We start from the raw sequence: 20,131 nt of genomic DNA on the forward strand, positions 1-20,131 counted from the left end.
GAATGGTCCAGATAGTTTTGCATCTGATCTGACATCTACTGGCCCAAAGAAAACTCCCACCCCTTGTTTGCCAGCTTCTTGCTCTCCCCACTCTGCTTCCCTACAGAGGACCAGAAAAAGGAGGAAATGAGAATTTGGACTCAAACAGGAAGCCACAGGAGAGATAGCATCTTGCTGCAGTCAAGAACAGAGAATATTGGAAGTTTAAAAAGAAGGACGTTTTTTTCAATTAACAGATAACAGATAATCAGAGTTGGAAGGGACCTTGTAGGTCATCTAGTCCAAAATGAACCTGATTTTAGATCTGCCAAGCCCAGTTTTGTGTATTCACTAAAATACCCTCCTTCCCCCCCAAGTGCATGTCATAATATTTGTATGTGTGCATTTCAAGGGCTGCTTCCAGTTTATTGCGATGGCTTATCTGGGGTTTGTCTTGAACAGCTTCCAAGCTAGTCTACGAAGGAAGTCTCCGTTCACTTGTTTTCGAACGTTTTTTGCATTAGATTCCTTCCAGCATTCTGGATTTCTTCCAGTTGTTCTGTTCAGAGGAGATTTCTTACTGTTTGCCAGCCAAGCCAGTTTGCAAAAGGCTGAAGGGTGGGGATTTTGGTATAAAACGCTGTATTCCTCAGCTGCTGAAGTCAGATCCTGGATTGCTAAGTGAAAAGGGCAGGACTTGAAGGCGAAATAAATCTTCCTTTTTGGAGGTATTCGCGGATGAAGGTATCCAAGGCAGAAATGACCTATCAATTCGGATTATGTTGTAAGAACAGCAGTGGAAACTTTTCTCTAATTTAATGTAAGTACAGTTTGTAATAATGTTGGGGATGTTGCTGAGAGAGAAAATCCAACCAATTACATTATTTAGAGGAAATGGCTCTTTTATAAACATGGAAAATCTAGCATGCTTGTCAAAATTTTCTGCCTCTGGCTTCTATAACTTGCCTTTCGAAGGGATATACTGTTAGAAACCTTTATTGTTGTATTTTGGTGGATATGATTCATACTTCTATTTTTACCAAACCAGGAAGCAATTACTGGTACGTGGAAGGGTTAGCAACCCAACTAACTAAAAGGAGAGCTCTCCAATTTTGGATGGAAGGAGGCTGCTTCCTGGGACCCAAAGGCTGCAGTTAGGTTTAGAGATAAATAACTACTGCATTAAATAAATAAAAAAACCAGTCTTCTAAAACTGAAGTCAAAGGACTTTGATAGACTGTTTGTCTGAATTAGCAAGTCAAATGGGAGAGCCCCAAAGGAGAAACAGGAGTTCCAAGAGCAAAGCTGTCACTTTGAATGAGAAGTGAAAGCAGGGCTGAACCTCTGCACCAAAAACCAGAAGCCACAGCCACTGGGATTCTCAGATGGCCGTTCTAGAGGCTCCATAGAGCAGTTTTTCAACTTTGGCAACTTGGAAGATGTGCGGACATCTGCTGGCAAAATTTTGCATGCCATTTGGGGAATTCTGGGAGTTGAAGTCTGCACAAACCCATCATGGCTGATCTTCCCGATTTCATTGCATTTAATTTTTTCCACATTTTAAAATGTCTATGGTTTTGGGGACGCCTAGCTGCTCTCGATCCCAGTTGGGAGTGGCTCCTTTTAGCTATATAAAAATGAAATACCACTCACGCGTCATCACAACATCTCCAGAACCGTAAAGCCTACAACTTTGAAATTTGGCACATATGTTACTCTTGCCTTCTAGGTGCTCACTAAGAGGGAATTTTCCGAAATGACCATCAGAGTACTTATTATTTCGTGTATTATTATTATTAACACACCCTGATGCTAAGGACTTTTACTCCCCCTCCCCACCTGAAAAGAAATCTGTTCCAAATGCAAAACACGAGCAGAGGAGTTTCAGAGCACCAAGCAGCTTTAGTACAGAACAGTTGAGCTAAGCCATGCCCAGACTCCTTGCTGTCTCCATGCTCACACAGCAAATACTGCTTCAGTTTCCAAACTGTTCTCAACTCTCTCACACTGACAGGACACTAGCCAGATGAATACCAATGGATGCTGGTAGGCAGAGGCAGATTTTGTTTCTCATTTTCCTCCCCCAAAACTAATCGTGATCACATTGTTTCATAGAGAAGCATGGGTATCGAGCTAGTTTTAATATATATATATTCTCAGTCCCAAAGGATGGTTACTCACATCATATTCATATATAGAGGAATCTAGGGGCTTACAAGCCAGAACAATTGATGTCTCACTTCCTTGCTCCCATCTTCCTTTGCTTTTCTCAGCTGACTTTCTTGTTGTGCGGATATAGTTTCTTGCATTCTTACTTGCTTTTAAATGCTTTTAACAGTTTTAAAAGGGGCCAGTCATGGAGAAAATCTAACTTTGCGGTTGCTAGCAGTCGGAAATGTTCTTGATGGCACCAATCGATCCATTAAAAAACCCCAGTCACTGAGAGTCAGGCGGCATATAAATTATTATCCATTGTTATTATAATAAAGAGTTGTCTAGGCTCTAAAATGACCTGCCTGGTAATTTCGCGTTTATATATTATAAATTTAAGCTAGAATCAACCGAACCCCTTCATAGCACTAGCATTTTAGACTTATATAACGCTTCACGGTGTTTTACAGCCCTCTTTTAAGCGGTTTACAAAGCAGGCATACTTCCCCCAACAATCTGATTAGCAGATTAGTTATTATTAATTAATGTTTAATTATTGATCATTTAATTTTTAATTAAAATATTAATCATTGGCTGCATTTTATATAACATATAACATGCAGCTAATGAGGATCTGGGTCCTCATTAGCGCCATAAGAAGAGAAGAGAGGATTATGCCCTGTAATTAAATCTAGATTAAATTAGGATTAAATTGGGATTGAAACCTGCAGTTCGTCCCGTGGAGCGAAGCAGCCCAAGCGCTTCCCGGTGAACCCAAGAAGGCGGAGTCCCGAGTGGGCGTGGCATGGCGGGACGGGGCGTGGCCGGGCGGAGTGGGGGGCGGAGCTGGCTCGCTCGCTGTCCCGGCGGTCGCCATGGAGACGGGCCCCGCGGCCTGACCCGCAACGAGGAGCCTTCGGTCCGCAGGGCCCAGCCTGAGGTAGCGGGGCCCTCCCGGCATGAGGCGGGTGCATGGCCGCCCCGAACCACCGCTGAGCTGGAGGGGGGGAGGTGAGACGAAGCCGGGCCGACCCTCGGCTGCTTTAGGGGGTCGAGGAAGCCCCCCGCCCCTCCCCGGAGCCGTAGGAAGCGGGGAGACCCTTCTCCCTGCGGATCTTCCCTCCCCCAAAAAAGCTCTCCCCGCCCATCGTCCGCAGCACTCGCTGGCTGCGGACGATGGGCCGGCCACCCCGGCTTCCTCGGAAGAAGGACGCTTCCCACCCCTCGCTCCCGTCTGAAGGAGAACCGGGCGGTTCCCGGTGGTGGGAAGGAGCAAAGGCCGGGATGGGGAAGGGGCTTTTCGGGGGGAGGAGAGAGAGGCCGATCCCGGCCCGGGGGGGCTTAATGGGGGCCCAAGGAGGGGCTTAAAACCTTCAAGATGTGTAATAAATCCCTTTTTTAAAAACCCAAATGGCCTCCCCTCTTAACAGCCGCCCCTTCTTCACTCCTGGCAACTTTTAAGATGGGGGGGGGGCTTCAACCAGTCCACCGAAATCTATTCAGTGCCTGATGGGAGTTGTAATCCAGCACAGGTCGCCCTCCACTTAGGGCCGCAATCGAGCCCCAGATTTCCCTTCGCTAAGCAAGGTAACTTTGGGGTGAGTTTTGCCTCGGGGCGCAAAACTTTCTCGCCACCCGTTGTTAAGTGAGTAACTTGCAGAGGTTAGGCGAATCATGCCGTCGTTAAATGAATCCAGCTGCCTCCCCCCCCTCCCCAAATGGCTTGGCTTGTTGGAAGCTGGCTGGGAAGGTTAGACATGGTGATCGCATGATGTCGGGACAAGGCAACCGTCATAAATAGGAGCCAATTGGCAAGCCCTTGAATTTTGATCGTTGTGGCTGCAAGGATATTGCAACGGTTGTTAAGCGTGGAAAAAGTGGTTGCAAGTCACTTTTTACAGTGCCTTGGTAACTTCAAGCGGTCACTAAATGAATGGTTGTATGTTGAAGATTACCTGCAACTGGGAAAGAGGCCATAATAGCAATAGCACTATATATAGGCTTATATACCGCTTTATAGTGCTTTCCAGCCCACTCAAAGCGGTGTATAGAGTCAGCCTCTTGCCCCCAACAATTTGGGTCCTCATTTTACCCACTTCGGAAGGATGGAAGTCAACCTTGAGCCTGGTGGGATTCGATCTGCCAAAATTGCAGTAAAAGTACTTGCACTCTAATAATAATGGGTCTGCCTGGCTGAAAAACCTTGAGCCGGGTGGGATTCGATCTGCCAAATTGCAGTAGGAGCAGCTTGCAGTACTGCACTCCTATAATGGGTCTGCCTGGCTGAAAAAAAAATCACTGGTATTAATGGAACTCCCTTACTGGTCTCCATGTGGCTTTGCACTTAATCCAATATTTGGCTTGTGGATTCATAAGGAGTCCTTGGTTAACAACCACTTGTTCAGGGGCTTCTTGGACTTAATGTCAGCACTGAGTAAGTGGGACTTCCAACCAAGCCTACAATACATGCTCAAATGCATTTGCTTTTCCCCTCCGAATAGGGAAAAACTTTTATGACATCTAGGCAGCTATTTATCAGGGAGGAGCTTCTACTTTTTCTTGGCCTGGCACAGAAATTATTGTTCTGGAACCTACGTAACTGGAAATGCGGGAAAGTAGATCAATTCATGGATATTATTACAGTCCCTCCATTGTATGGACGGTTCTTTATTGAAGAGGAAGGTGTTGCTTAGCCACCGGATCTCTGTAACAAGGGAACAACAAAGGAAGCTAACCAAAACCAGTATCTTTGCACGAAACTGCCATGGATCACGGAGAACTGAAATACGTGCAGTGCATGTCCTTCAAATTCTGCCTTGTCATTTAGCCAGCATCTACAGGAAGCTTAATGTTGGTTTCCTCTAGAGCAGGGGTATCAAACAGGGTTGTGTTTGGCCTTGGGGAGGGAGGATCTGGAGGGGGGGGGGCATGGCCAGACATGACGTCACTTGTGTTGGGGGCGTCTGTGGTGGCTCAAGCGCTCTGCCAGTGAAAATGGAGCTCGGGAGGGCCACGGTCCTTCACTGTTTCCAGTGTGGCCCCGCAGCCCAGATCTAAACATCTCACAGGCTGGATCTGGCCCCCGGGCCTTGAGTTTGACAACTGTGCTCAAGAGGAACCTACTCTGTGCCAATCTGGCCACTGAAGTTATTGGACAACATGCCCTTTTCAGGGTTTGTAGCCCAGTTTGTAGAATGATACAGTCCCCACAATTTAAGAATAGGTGGGATTATTATAATGATGGCAATTTGCAGGCAACAAGTCAGTCACACAAACTGTGCCTCGGTGAGTAAGGGTTATGTAGGACAAAGAGTCCTGTGATTGGTATGAGATTGTTTTCTATTCTATTGGATTGTTTTGGAAGCAAATGACGTTTTTATGGTCTGGAGTGGAATTTAAGCCTTAGGCCAAGCAAATAAGAGACACACTTTTTCATATTCTCAAAAACACTTCCATCGTTCTGATTTTGCTTATCTTTATTTTATTTTTTTGCTTGCAGAGAAAGAGACTCTGGACCTTATGAGAACACTTTAAGAACTACATGATTGGATTAAGGGAGGTCTGAACTGTAAGATTGAGGCAATTATCTTCAGGCTGGGGTAAGGAGAGCCCGTATGATTTGTGGCACTTTTCCGGTCTTACAAGTTTCAGTTGATCTAGATTTAAATTGTGATGTGATGTGTGATGTTTCCCTGTGCTTTCTGTTCATAGGCAGTGTATATCACATACAGTATAGTGGCGTATTGAATCTCCTGTTTTTCATTCAGGAGTTTCTTAATGAAAACACACTGGATCTATTCAGATGAAAGCCATTTGTGTCTGGCGTGTTTTGTCCTGCAAAGAGTCTAATGCTGCTTCTCTTTATGGTTATTTATTAAAGTTTGAACATTAAAAATGAGGTTCATTTCAAAATTACTTTTGCCCCATGGGATAGGCTGTTGTAATGAAACAATTTCCCTGCCTCCTTCAGTACACATGCACACAATATGTAAAGTTGAGCTACTGGAGAATGTGGGAAATGCCATTTGATGTATGTTCAGAGCAACAACTTCTGTATACTTAATTTTACTTCCAAAGGGTAACCTAGCAGCTGACAGTTCTTAGCAATTTAATTTCTGGCCTGTCAGCCTCCAAGGACAGGCTCTGACATTTTTATTTTTGGTGAACTGGGTTGCCTTTTCTAAAAAGCAAAACTACTTGGTCTCTGGTGTTGCGCTGCCCTCTCTGTGATCTTCTGAGAAGCTTTCCTGCACACAATGTTCCACCTGCAAAAAGGTTTGCATTTTAAATATGCTTTCTGCAGCTTTTTCGGGTCTTTTCCCTTGTAAGATTGAGAGCATCTTGGCCAAGACGCTCTCAATCTTACACGAAAAGAATCCTGAATGTGCAAAGATTCGCTGCATACCTGTACAACTTGAAAATCCACAATATATAAATTATATATATATATTGGTAAGCTCAAGGCTTTGTTCTGTATACAATATACAGAAGCCTGATGAGCAGATGAGATTCTGCTAAACATTGCTACAACTATAAAAGAACAACTACAATGATGGAAAATACCGAACAAAGCCGAAGGTATCATGTAATGTATGTATGTAGTACTTATATATATATATATATATATATATATATATACATATACATGTACATACATACATACATATACATTTACATTTATATTTACATTTATATTTATATTTATATTTATATTTATATTTATATATTTGTTTTCATAGATTTTCACGGGTACAGGTAATGTAGGTCTAGGTGTGTTCGGGCCTTTTCCGTGTAAGATAAGAGTATCTTGGCGACGTTTGGCGGTCCCACTCGCCATCCTCAGGCTGGTGCTTTCGGCTTCATGCCAGTGCTGGCATGAAGCCAAAAGCACCAGCCTGAGGATGGCGAGTGGGACCTCGCCAAACGTTGCCAAGATACTCTTAATCTTACACGGGAAAAGACCCGAACACACCTAGACCTATGTATGTATGTATGTATACACACACACACACATATAAATAAATAATTATTCTCTTTCTTATCTCCTGCAGATGAATATCTGCAGTAAGCCACCTAACAAGACAGCCCCAGAGAAGACTTCCGAAACAACTTTTGAAGTTCACTCCCAGCATGCCAGGAGAAATGGCTGGAGTTGGCCCCCCCACCCCTTCCAATTCGTTGCCTGGTTACTTTTCTTCTTCTTTGCGTTGGTTGGTTTTGGCATCCTTGTGCCTCTCCTGCCCATTCACTGGGTACCTGCTGGGTATATTGTATCCTTTATGTCTTGCAAGTACGGCTATTCCGAATCCATGACGGCACAAATGGTGAAAAACCGTTCCTTAAAAGTTGCCTAAAGCTTTCATTTGGAAATGGTGAAAAACTTTCATTCATAAAAATCGCCGGTGCTTCTGTCCCCTCCTGTCTGCTTCCCCCCCATTTTGGGCAGCTACTGTTTTTAAGCGATATTTTCCCTTTTCATAATGAATACTGGTGGCCCTTGACTTACAACAGTCCAGTTAGTGACCGTTCAAAGTTACAATGGCACCGGAAAAAGTGAACTTTAGGATCATTGTTCACTCTTACAACTGTTGCAGCATCCCCATGGTCACGTGATCAAAATTCAGATGCTTGGCAACTGACTCATATTTATGACAGTTGTAGTGTTCTGGGGTCGTGGGATCAAATTTTGCGACCTTCTAAACAAGCGAAGTCAAGGGGAATCCAGCCCTCATCACTGACTGAACAATTGCAGTGATTCCTTTAACAACTGTGGCAAGAAAGGCCATAAAAGGGGGCAAAACTCACTTAACAACTGTTGCATTTAGCAACAGAAATGTTGGGCTCAATGGCAGTCGTAAGTCGAGGACTACCCGTAGACACAATGCTGCTTTTGTTAACAATTCCTTTTGCTATCAGATTGCTATTTAATGACTTTTTGCCTCTCCTGTGCTTTTTCTGGGCTTCTGTGAAGAAGCAATGATTTGTATCTTTCAAGCTAGCTGGCACCAGTTTCTCTTTTTTTTAACTAAAAGGATTTTTATTTTTGGTGGCATTTTTTCCCCATAGCACTTTAAAATGTGAAAGCCAATAAATCTGAGAGAGACAAGCCTTAACGGTGCACCCTTCAGTGTCCCGGCGTCTTCTTTCTCTGCCATGTAGTAGTTCACCTTACCGCAGTTTCCATTGATCCGGCCGATGACAGTGTGCGAAAGAAGAATTACCAGGGGCCGCTGTCTGCGTTCAATCGCAGCCAGCACGCTCATGTCATTGAAAATCGTCACTGTCACATCTGTGATGTTGATGTGTGAGTATTTGTTTTGCCTTCTCTTTATATGAGTTGTGAGTTCACTGCCCCAATTCCTTTCTTGGGCAACGATCAGTGCTAGAAATCTTAGATAAAACATCCAAGTATTTTACAGCTATTGGTATTGTGGTTTACTGCCACTGGACCTTAATAGAACTGGCTGGATTCACGTGTCATGCTGAACCCAATATGGTTTGTTTGGTTTTGGTTAAGCATGTTATGTAAACACAGACAATGTGTTTTGTAAACTGTGACTTATGGCTTTGTCTGTTGTATGAACCGGTCAATTGTGTTTATTCAATAAGTCATGATTAAACAAATAGTTTAGCATAATAGATGACTCAACCATGACCTTGCGAATTAAATAACCACTTGGGGTCTTACAGAGTGCATGCAGAAGTGCCTCCCCCCGCCCCCATCTTGTATCTTACCTTCATCAATAATCTAGCTGCACCCATGACTTTTTAAATTAGGTCTTTGTTTTCAGCCCTTTCTTACTTGACGCCAGGTAATTGTAAATTGTGTTGGTCACCAGCGATCACTGGTAGTGCATGATGGTTGACAAAATTTTGTAAGACTTGCTGTTTTCACAATAGACTATCATTCCTGCATTGATGTTTTGATTAGAAGATCAAAGAAGTTGGAACAATCTTATTTAGAAGTGCAGGCATGGTGAATGAGAGCCAGCAGTAAATAAAAGGACATCGTTCTCTGAATTCCCATGTATTTTATTGGACTTATTCTACATGTAAGAACAGACTTAATTGGAAACAGCATGCATTAATTAGTTCTTTCCTCTTTTTTTTTTTTGGTACACATATAATTTAGCACTCAATTTAGCACTCAATTTAGCACACAAATTAATCTGGAAAACAACTGCAGAGTATAATTAGCTCCGGGTTTTTTTCTCCCCGTTTTATTCTTAGGAGCTCCAGATCAAAACATTGTGGATCTTGTAACAAATGCGTATGTGGCTTTGATCATCACTGCATGTGGCTCAACAACTGTGTGGGAGAGAGAAATTATTGGTATGGTCTTGTCTATCACACATTAGCCCATTAAGCAAAGCCTGTGAACACCCATTGAACAAACCCAGCACCTTTTAAAAATCTTTTTTTAGCCTTCACAGTCTAAATACCTGTTTTCCATTTTCAAATTACATGACATTATAGGGATTATACTTAAGATCGTAGTTAGCAATATATAAAGTATACACCTAATATTTTGAAGAGCCTTCTACAATCTTAAGAGCGTTGTGTTTGGGACTTTTAGTCTAGATGCTTTGATTCCTGGCTGAGATATATGGATGTCTGCTGGTTATTTGGCCAGTAAAAACTATGGTAAGTGTTGAATTCTTTGTGCAGTATTGAGGTAAACTGCACTGGATGTGATAAAAACATTTACTTGTAGACTTCTCAGATTAGAGTTCCGCTCTAGGATACGCTGTCCTGTAGATGTCTCTGGCTTTTATGAGAGCCCTTACTCTCTTCTGAGCTAGATAAGCAAAGATGTATAGGATAGTCTGGCAAGAGCGTAGCGCTCACTATACACTAGCCAGGATTAGGAATGGCACAGTTTCTTTGCCAGAGGTTCTCATTGCTAAATGTGACAGCCATGGCTGAAAATTGATTTCTCTTGTGTTTCATGGTGAAGCTGCTAAAGGTTCCTCTATTTTCTTGACAGGCTGTTTCTGAACAGTGTAATATCTGCCATCCTGGGCCTTCTCCTAATCCTACTTGTTGCTTTCTATGTCCTGGTTCAATTCTTCCTCGATCCCACGAAGTTACGCACCGGACGTCACTTTGAAGGTACCTTTCTACAACCTCCACGGAGGAACTGTCCTGTTATGGCAATTTCTCCTTTGTCTCCTTTGATCTTCTTGGTCGGAAGCGCTGTGTTGATAAGTATCCAAGTTATTAATCACTGTTAATACACTTGTTTCCTAAGAAAAGATGTCTGAAGTTTGGCCAATCTAGATATTCCCCCTTGGCTTGAGAGCCCATTAAAGTGATTTGCACAAAATTGGAAAAATGAGAAAATTCCAACGGAGGAGGTGATTGAGAAAATAATGGAATGTGCAGAAATGAGTAGAAATTAGCAACCAGAGAGCAAGAAGAAAAGGAGTAATATAAGATTTGGGATTTATTTTATCAATGGCTACATAAATGAGTAAGAAATTGAAGTATATTGTAATAGTAATGTTATTTATTATAATTGATTACTTTTGAGTAAGTTTTATTAGGAATATAATTTAGCAAGAAATGAGATTTGCTTCTAAAGATAGCCTGAAATTGAAATTAAAACATCAAGGATAGTATAATAATGATATAATACGATATGGAATGTTGATTAGAATATAATATGAATGTAAAGTTAAGAGAAAAGGATTATAGATATTGTGCACATGATATGTGTACCAAACCAACACATTGTACAATTGAAAGAAGTTTTTTGTTTTGTTTTGTCTGTTATAAAAATAAAAAAAACTTTATTTAAAAAAGTGATTTGCACAAATACAGAGTGATGAAGAATCAATCCCTCCTCCCTTTTTTGTCTGTTTCGTTTTCTAGACTTGAAGAACCAAACAGATGTCTGGTTTGTGTTCCTTCCTGTTGCTCCAGTTAAGACAAAAGCACCTGCAATCTTGTCTTTGGCTGGTCTTCTGATAATTCTGGGGTTACTGACTCTGTTCCTGTTGGGCCACCTATTAGTCTTCCATATTTATCTGAGTAGGTACCATTTTTTTTCTTCTGATTTTGCTTCTCGCTTCAATTAAACTGAGCACCTTCCCCCTTCATAAGTACATCTACACACTTTCACATTCTTTGCCTGAGCGTAGCTGGAAGCATTTTGTCTTGCGTGAAATTTCTGAATAAGATTGTGGAAGGTGAAATCCTACCTAAGGAACGGTGGACTGGAGACAATAGTTTGGCTAGACTATTGTATCCAGCTGGCTTGTTTCAGTTACGTATCTGCAGAAGTTATTTCTCTGAACTGGAGGATTTTCATGCAGGGGTTATTTGAACACTTCTGATTTAACAGGGACTGTAGTATCACCTCGTTCATTAATTATCAGTAAATCGCTAATTTAAATAAAGTCTTTTTATTCCCTTCCGAGGCATCCTTTTCAACTCATAACAGAATAACATAACAGAATTGGAAGGGACTTGGAAATCTTCTTATCCAATCCCCTGTTCAAACAGGAAATACTACACCATTTCAGACAAATGATTGTTCAAACTCTTCTGAAAAACCTCCAATATTCCAGAGCAAGCCGTTCCCCTGATTAATTGTTCTAACTGACAGGAAATTCCTTCTTAGTTCTAGGTTGTTTCTCTTCTTGATTAGTTTCTCTCCCATCATAGCATCTTAACTCATATCTTGGTCTCTGGACTTCAGAGTGAATTAATCTTCTATCCTTCTCTTTAGTGTGGCACCGAATGACCACCTATGAGTATATTGTCCAGCAGCGTCCCCCACAAGAGGTGAAGGATCCTGAGAAGCAGCCAGAATTCTACCCTCCCCCAACAAGGCCCAGTCAGGCAAGGCTGCAGCTCTTGTTTAAATAAAAATGTATTTTTTTTAACGTATTCAGCATGCAATGTGTTCGTAATATTTCCTTCTAACATTGCTTTAATTTTGTTATCTGTAAAGTCTGAGGTTTATGCATTTTCCCATGGTAGGAGACAGAGGGAGGCTTACGGACTTCATGCTTTTATTATGAGAGCTACCACAAGAGGATAATCATCATTTTTTGTATTATAGTAATACTATTATACAATCATAGTATCCATAGAGATAATTCTTTTGAATTTTGTTGATCTGTCCTGATTAAATCTCAATACAGCACAACGTCCGTCTTGGAATTCAAATTGGGTTTATGGCCTAGAATGCAATCCAATTATTTGGACATGTCGAGATCTTCAGCACCCATCGAGGGTACATAGCAATGCTGGCTCATTCTCTTTGTTAGGTGAACAGTTGGATAAACTGTTGCCAAACTGAACTGAATGCAAAACACTTGACACCTAAGCAAAGCTAAAACATGAGTGGCTAAACTGAATGATTTGTGACAGGAGAATGTATTAATTGAAATGCTTGATAGTGTTGCTCCTTCTTCAAACATTCCATTTTTATCAAGGGAAATAGAAACGGTAAACAGTGCAGTACTTTGTTTCCAGAAGCACAGAGATAGCACACATGGACTTTGCTACGCCCTGGAGTATCCTTGCAGCAACCTAATAAAGGCTGAGATTTAGTGACTGGCTCAGGGTCTCCTCGTGATCAGCACCACCGTGTATTTAAACTGTGTTTCCCACAGTCCAAGGCCAATACAATAAACACCGTATCTTCCTAGCTCCTTAAGGAATAGATGCAAATATGAGGGAGAGGGTGTCATGTATTTTTTTCAACCATCTGACCAGGCCTGCGCAGGCAATGCTCCTCATTTTTGTCTGCACAAAGGCTGCAGCAGGCCATTACTAAAATAGCTTGTTTGTTTTAGGATATGCAATTTTATGCAGGGAGTCTTGGATATACCAATCCTGAGATGCAGGTGGAGAACTCATCAGGATTACCACCTGGGAGAGAGTAAGTAGAATGAAGGCCGATTTCCCTGAATTTGTTAAACTGGGCAAAGTGTCTTGGATTGACAGTAAGTTTGTATTACGTGTAATTTTCTTCACTTCTTAGAAATCAGAACAGCTTTCTTAACAGTAAATATAAATGAGAATTTATATCTCTATTTGGCTTTTGTTGATAAGAAGCGGAAATAAAACCAAATCAAGCAGCAACAGTAAGAGTAGAATTCAGCAGAAAATGTTGCAATTAAAAACAACATTAAATGCCATAGCAAAGCAACATTAAATAACATTGAGCGGCCTAAATTTTTGCAAAAAAAAAAGGATTTTAATATGGCTCATAATAGAATAATGCTTAGGGCTGAATCAGGAGTGGCCAGCCCATGGTCTCTCTGTGATCTTCCACCACATTTTATTTGGCCCAGATACTTACTCCATTGGCCAATAGATTATCCTCCTCCATTAGCCAGTTTTGAAAAAGCAATATAGTTGGGAAGAAGACAAATTGGAAACCGGTATTTTTTAATGAGGATTATTAGTGTAATCATAGCAACAGGAAGTCAGTTAAGTGTTAACCCTACCTAGCTGGGCAATCTTAAGTAAGCAAGACCTATGCAGACTTCACATCTTGGACTGTGTCAAGATAAATACAGAATTAGAATTAGAATTCTTTATAGATAGATAGATAGAATTCTTTATTGGCCAAGTGTGATTGGACACACAAGGAATTTGTCTTGGTACATATGCTCTCAGTGTACATAAAAGAAAGATACATTCATCAAGAGTCAAGAATCATAAGGTACAACACTTAATAATAGTCATAGGGTACAATAAGCAATCAAATCATAGTAGGAAACAGTCAATAAAAATTGTTAGGATGCAAGCAACAAAGTTACAGTCATACAGTCATAAGTGGGAGGAGATGGGTAAAAGGAAAGATGAGAGGATTAATAGTAATAGTAATAGTAATGCAGACTTAGTAAATAGTTTAACAATGTTGAGGAAATTATTTGTTTAGCAGAGTGACAGCATTTGGGAAAAAACTGTCCTTGTGTCTAGTTGTTCTGGTGTGCAGTGCTCTAGTCTATAGCATCATTTTGAGGGTAGGAGTTGAAACAGTTTGTCCAGGATGTGAGGGGTCTTTAAATATTTTAAATATTTTCACAGCCCTCTTTTTGACTCGTGCAGTATGTAGGTCCTCGATTGAAGGCAGGTTGGCACTAATTGTTTTTTCTGCATTCCTAATTACTCTCTGAAGTCTGTGTCTGTCCAAACTAGACAGTTACAGTTATAGAGGTGCAGATGACAGACTCAATCATTCCTCTGTAGAACTGGATCAGCAGCTCCTTGGGCAGTTTGAGCTTTCTGAGTTGGCACAGAAAGAACATTCTTTGTTGTGCTTTTTGATGAAGTTTTTGATGTTAAGGTTTAATTGGCCAAGTGTGATTAGATACACAAAGAGTTTGTCTCCGGTGCATAAGGTCTCAATGTATATACAACAATAGTGATAGATGATTATCATCGTCATTGTAAAAATACATTCATCATAAAATATCAGATACAACACTTAGTGATAGTCATGGATACTTAAATAAGCAATCAACATACATCATACTAGGATACTAATTAAACAATTTAAATAGTAAGATACAAGCAACAAGTTATAGTCATAAGAAGATAAGGTGATAGGGAATAGGGAAGATAAGAATAACAATGGTAATACTGCCTTTTGTTCTGACCCAAGTCTCATTCAAAGCAAACAAACACCAAACAGAGATATAAAGCAAAACCTTTTTAATGCTTCTCTGTGAATTCCGTTCATTCACAGTAAAACACTATTAAAAACTAATTGTCTCAGATAAGAACAAGCCTTGCTAAGGTTGTGCAAGGCTGCCAAGAACACTAGATTAAATTACAAGGGAAAAAATCAAAACATAAAGTCTCCAAACACAAACCAGGATAGTCCGAACTTCCACAAGACATGAAGTGCAAGAACTTCTTTGCTTCCTGCAAAGAATCCCCACCTCTGAGGGCTGGCTTTTATCCCTTAAGGGAGGAGCCATCACCTTGCAGCCTTACTCCCGAGTCGCCTGTGCTGCTACACCTGCTCTTTCCTTCGAGCAGCCCTGTGCGCATGCGCACTGGGCACAGGCTCCTCAGGGACCTCTTCATCGCTGCTGCCAGCCTCCACAATCTCCAAAGGCAGCACTCCACTCCCTGATGGTCCTGGCCCCATCCTGCATCACACGCAGGCCCCTGCGTGAGTATTTTGAAACACTTTTTCCTAAAAGTCTCTTTTTTCCTAAAAGTGGCCATTTATGAACTGAGCTATCAGCTGACTTGCCTCTCTTGGTTTCTCCATCTGTCTGCTCTTCATTCTTTCCCCAGCCCCTTTCCAATGCCTCACAACAGGTTACTGGGAGGAAGCAACTCATTGCTGCTAGGTGGTCAGGTAAACATAAGGCTACCTTTATGGTCCACCCATAGAAGCTTTTCAGCTTGATTGGTATGTGAAGAAGAGCCAATGCCCTTCCTTCTGTTTCAGCCTACCTAAGTTTTGTATCCGCAATGATGGCATGGACAACAAGACCGTACCACCTTCTGAACTTCCTGATTTGCAGTCTGGAGACCAGCGACAGGTAAGAGAGGTGTGACTGAAGCATAGCCTGGTGCTGAACCCCATCACAATTCAAGGAGTAAAGTCTCGTGGATGAAAATTGTCATTGAATTCTTTCTGCAAAGATCTCTGAGTGGCTAGATGGTATATTTTAAGCTGTCTGCTTCATACTAGATTGTCTTTATAACATTACACAGGGATGCGATTGATTGTGTCACCCTAGGACACTTTCTGTTTCATCAAGCAAATAACAATCCTTGATGGCATTTCCTATTCCTATTCCATGCATGTTTATTTATTTATTTGTAGAGAAGTTGTTACATGTGTTATGGCTGGCAAAAATACAGAACTCTTTCTTTGTTGCCATTGTAAAAAGGAAAGTTTTGGTGTTTTTTAAAAATGTTACCGTCTTGACCTGTGTAGCAAAAGATATACACCGATTCTTTGCTCCTCTTTAGTCAAAACTATATAGACATTATTTTAAAAAGCCTTGATTTCAGTGTGAGGATTTTAACTCCCCTTCATTCCTGAATTCTGGGAGTTAAAGTCTACACATCTTAAAATTGCCAAGGTTAAAAAAAAAACACTGTCAATATTTATAGATCTTTATCTCACCCGTCCTTCCCCAACCCAACCTCAATAATCTAAGCTGGGAAATAGTGACTACTCCAAGATTCTTTGTAGTACTAGAACCGAGAAAACACTTGATTTCCTATCCTGTCACATTTTGCTGAACCCAAAGGTGCTTTTTCAAAAGGCAATTGGACTTTCTTCAGTTTTCCTTTAAGACGTTTCCCTTCTCATCCAAGGAGCTTCTTCAGTTCTTTCTTGGATGAAAAACAAAACATATTTTTAAAGAAAAAACAAAGAAAGTCCAGTTGTCTCTTGAAAAAGCACCTTTGGGACACAGCCATGACCTGGATGACAGAGAACCTCCACGGACATTTTGCTGAACCCCATCACAATTCAAGGAGTAAAGTCTCGTGGATGAAAATTGTCACTGAATTCTTTCTCCAAAGATCTCTGAGTGGCTAGATGGTATATTTTAAGCTGTCTGCTTCATACTAGATTGTCTTTATAAGAATCCTATAAAGAAGAGTAGATGAGATAGTGCAACTAAGCTTCATAGCTGGGTGGAAATTTGGCCCGGGTCGACCGATAACCATAATCAGTTGTAGTTGTATTGATTCTAAACGGATGCCACTTTGCTTTACTGTGCAGCTTCAGAAGAAGAAGAAGAGGAAGAAGCGGAAGAAGTTGCAGAAGGTTTCCTCTTCTGGGTTGGAAGAAAACTCCAAGGTGATTCTCGCCCCGTGGACCTCTCTTCCAGTTTTACAGTCAGGTAAGATCAGCAGGCCAGAGATACCATCCTAAAGGTCTCAGGGGACCCCCCTCCCCCCCTTGTGGCCAAACGAGCATCCTGGAGATTTAAATATAAAGCTGCCAAATGACGTGTGAATAGCCTTAGTTTGTTTGTTTTTTTACAGCCCAACTATTTCTAATAGCTTTGCCTGAGTAGCAGAGCTCATTAACCTTTCCCTGGTTTCTTGCTGCCAATCACGTGACCTCCGACAACCCCCCTTGCTGTAAAAGGAGGGGAGGGGTCATTTCTGCTACCCTCTCTTCCCTTTCTTGTTTTCAGAGTCGTCCATCGCTACCGCCCCCTCTTCAACCTCCTCAACTTCCAGCCTTCGCCTCCTTGCACCGGCTGGCCCTCCTAAAGCAGCCGTACCCACCGGCAGCACCGGTCCAGTCCAAGCCGCAGGCCCCCCGGCTGATTATCACTCCGAGTCAGCCGAGTCCATGGATGAGATCCCCGTGGCTCAGACCCGTCTGGGGAGCAGTGCTGCAAGTGGAGCTTCCAAGGGCGCTTCTCGGCGCCTTCCTATCCCCACCGCCTACACGAAGGGCCCAGGGGAGAAGCCCCGGAACGCTGGGCACGGCACCAAAGGCAAGAACTCTCAGCCAGCCAGGGCCCGGCACGCGGAAGAGCTGGAACTGTCTCCTAAGATCCCAGCCATCTTTGTGAGCAAAAGTAGTGGGGAACCTCCTGTCCCCAATCTCTGGTCTGGCGAGACCCCGTCTGAACCTTCTCACAGAAAATGTTCCAGCAAGAGGCACATCAGTGACCAGAAGTACCACGTTTGGGAGTCAAGCACTAGTTCCACAGCAGCCTAGAGGCCTGGTGACCTGAGAGCTATATCAGCCGAGAGAGAAGCCATAGTGTGTGGCCTGCTCACTCTCCAAATATATTGGTGTTCGTGGATTTAATCTCGAGTGATCTGTCTTGCTCCCTGGAGCAGGCTGGTATTTGGCTTGTTATTAATGCCTTTTCTTCAGGGGCGGGGGAAACGGGGCAATTCCTTCCCTGTGGCGGTTCGTGAAGATAAATGATTTGCCTCTGGAGGGCAGCCAAAGGATAGAGTTAGCCCATCTCCCTAACAGGCTTATCCAGGGTTCGAAGATTTCAGGACTTAAGCTTTGGCCGACGCTTAGATTTGTAACCTGAGCTCTTTTATAGACCTCAGCAAAGCAAGCCTGCTTCCCTGGGGTTCTTTGGGAGTACCAAATGTAGCTCTCTTCTCTACCCCCTAAGCAGAGTAGGGGGTTGGAAAGAGTATGCTTTCCTCCGGGAAACATTTCCTCTGTGTGCTTGTGTCTGAAAAGAAGACACAAATGGGGTTTTTTTTCTTCCCCATGTAGCCTTTTCCTTTTCTCTGCTGCTTATTCTTGCCTTGCAACGCAGCCTCAGGTTTGGAGTTGTTGTTTTATAAAAAGGCTGGTGCGGAACTCCTGCGTAAATTTGGAGAGGTCCAAGCCAGTTTCTTCACTTGGACAACTTCCCCCGAGAACCTCTTCCTTGGTAGCCCAAAACTTTTGGGTATCTTGGGTAAGAAGGTGCACCATAAGACCTCTCTAGGAGCCAGGAATGCAAGAAGGCCGTTGTTTGTTTCATGGCTCCTTGGACATTTTGGGGGTCCTTATTTTTACTTTTAGGGAGGGACCACGCTCGGTATCCAAAAAAAGGTTCCAGGTTCTTCCCTAACGCGTAGTTAAAGAGGATTAAATAGCAATTGATGGGAAAGACCTTTGCCTGAGACTCTGAAGCCACTAATGGTCAGAATATAAGACTAGATGGACAAGCGATCTGGCCTAACAGAAGGTAGCTTCCAACATTCATTTAGCAATATTATGCAGCGCTTTGAACAGCTCTGTTTTCAATAAATATTTTTCTATGCTCTTTGCTAAATACTTCTCCTTTTTTTTTCCTGCTCTGCATTTGCTGATACAAGAAGCAGTTTTGTCGTCACAAAAGAGGCTCAAATGACCCCATTTGTTAGCTCCTGAGCATAGCACTCCATGTGTGTAACTCATGACACCGTTATTTTGTGGGTTGAAGAGTTAAGGCTTGCATCCATTTTCAGATCAGGACACTTTTCAACTGCTCAAGTTCTACCTGGGATTCTGATGGACCTGTGTTTCTCGAGAACATGCGTGGATGTCAATTCCCAGGATTTCCCCAGCCAGCCATGTTGGCTGGGGAAGTTTGGGAGTTGAAGTCCCCAAGTCTTCAAGTTGCCAAGGTTGAGAAACACCGTCACAGACTGTCGGTATAAAACCAGACACTGTTTCTGGAAAGGACAGGTAACGTTTTGGATTTAGGCATCAAATTTTAATCCCTGGGATTTGAAACAAAAGGGCTCTAGAGTTGGAGAAACTTTCTCTCTCTCTCTCTGCTTTCTGCAGAGTTACCGCTTCTCAAAATAGTTTTCGTCAAATCGGTACCAGGTAGGGTTTCACAGGATCGGTATAATAGAAATAACCCCCACACAACTGAAGCCGATTTAACAGCTGAAAATGTTTGCAATCCAGGACCTGTATGGACGCAGACTGATTCTGAGCATGCGGACTGTTAGCCACCAAAACAGAGGAATGTACCATAATCCTCTCCACAGCCGATCTTGCTGCTTTTGGAAGCATTGATATCAACCGCTCTGCAGACTACTACCCCTTTCTGCTCAAGCAGGGGTCATTTAAGGCTTAAAAACCGCTTCATGGGGCTATGAAGGAGTTGAAGGAGTTTCTGTTTGGAACAATGGGTAATGAAAATGGGTTGGGGAGAGGTTTTATCAAGAACACGAGGTGGCAGATTTTAACCCTTTTTATCATCTCTCGGTGGTTTCTTGTGAGCGAGGTAGAAATACCATCACGGACTCTTCCTGCAACTAGCTGCACCTTCCATTACAAGGTCCACGTGGGATAATTTATGGAACCATGTCTGTGCTGGCTCTTTGGCTTCTAGAGGGCATAATCCGAATAGTTGCGTGGCACGCTTTGGGTATGATTGGCATGCATTCATCTTGGTAGCCATGGGGCCCACATACTCTCGGAACCAGAAGCTACAGGGATAGATCCGAGGTGGCACCAGCAGGCTTGCGATCCTGGAATGGATAGTCTACCGTAGTTGCTGGGCTGATGATGATGATGGAATAACTCTTG

The 20,131-nt window shown here is 42.4% G+C and overlaps 1 protein-coding gene across 6 annotated transcripts; it reads left to right on the forward strand.

Moving 5' to 3' along the window:
- The first annotated feature begins 453 nt into the window (after nt 1-453).
- On the forward strand, nt 454-18,878 carry ZDHHC1 (zDHHC palmitoyltransferase 1). 6 transcript variants are annotated; one of them, XM_087971594.1, is made up of 12 exons: nt 454-799; nt 5,630-5,729; nt 7,182-7,400; nt 8,259-8,434; nt 9,361-9,462; nt 10,118-10,242; nt 11,005-11,163; nt 11,864-11,976; nt 12,939-13,024; nt 15,560-15,653; nt 16,853-16,973; nt 17,274-18,878. In XM_087971594.1, the coding sequence occupies exons 3-12, from the start codon at nt 7,182-7,184 to the stop codon at nt 17,807-17,809; spliced, it is 1,731 nt and encodes a 576-aa protein (XP_087827720.1). In that variant the 5' UTR covers nt 454-799; nt 5,630-5,729; the 3' UTR covers nt 17,810-18,878. The 6 variants fall into 6 exon arrangements, with proteins under 6 accessions (XP_087827720.1, XP_087827719.1, XP_087827723.1 ...); XM_087971593.1 differs by lacking the exon at nt 454-799 and adding an exon at nt 2,948-3,141; XM_087971597.1 differs by lacking the exon at nt 454-799 and adding an exon at nt 2,957-3,141 and having other exon boundaries at nt 15,560-15,662; nt 16,865-16,973.
- The last annotated feature ends 1,253 nt before the right edge of the window (nt 18,879-20,131 follow it).

The sequence above is a fragment of the Notechis scutatus genome, chromosome 9, assembly GCF_049901735.1.
Source record: "Notechis scutatus isolate UNSWTSFEM ecotype Mainland chromosome 9, rNotScu1.2, whole genome shotgun sequence".
In the NCBI taxonomy this organism is placed as follows: domain Eukaryota; kingdom Metazoa; phylum Chordata; class Lepidosauria; order Squamata; family Elapidae; genus Notechis; species Notechis scutatus.

Bases quoted from the DNA above. Each gene is read 5' to 3' on its own strand.
- ZDHHC1 (XM_087971594.1), top strand. From the start codon at position 7,182: ATGAATATCTGCAGTAAGCCACCTAACAAGACAGCCCCAGAGAAGACT. The intron at 8,435-9,360 runs GTGAGTATTTGT...TTTTATTCTTAG, and splicing joins CACATCTGTGATGTTGATGT to GAGCTCCAGATCAAAACATT. The intron at 11,977-12,938 runs GCAAGGCTGCAG...TGTTTGTTTTAG, and splicing joins CCCCAACAAGGCCCAGTCAG to GATATGCAATTTTATGCAGG.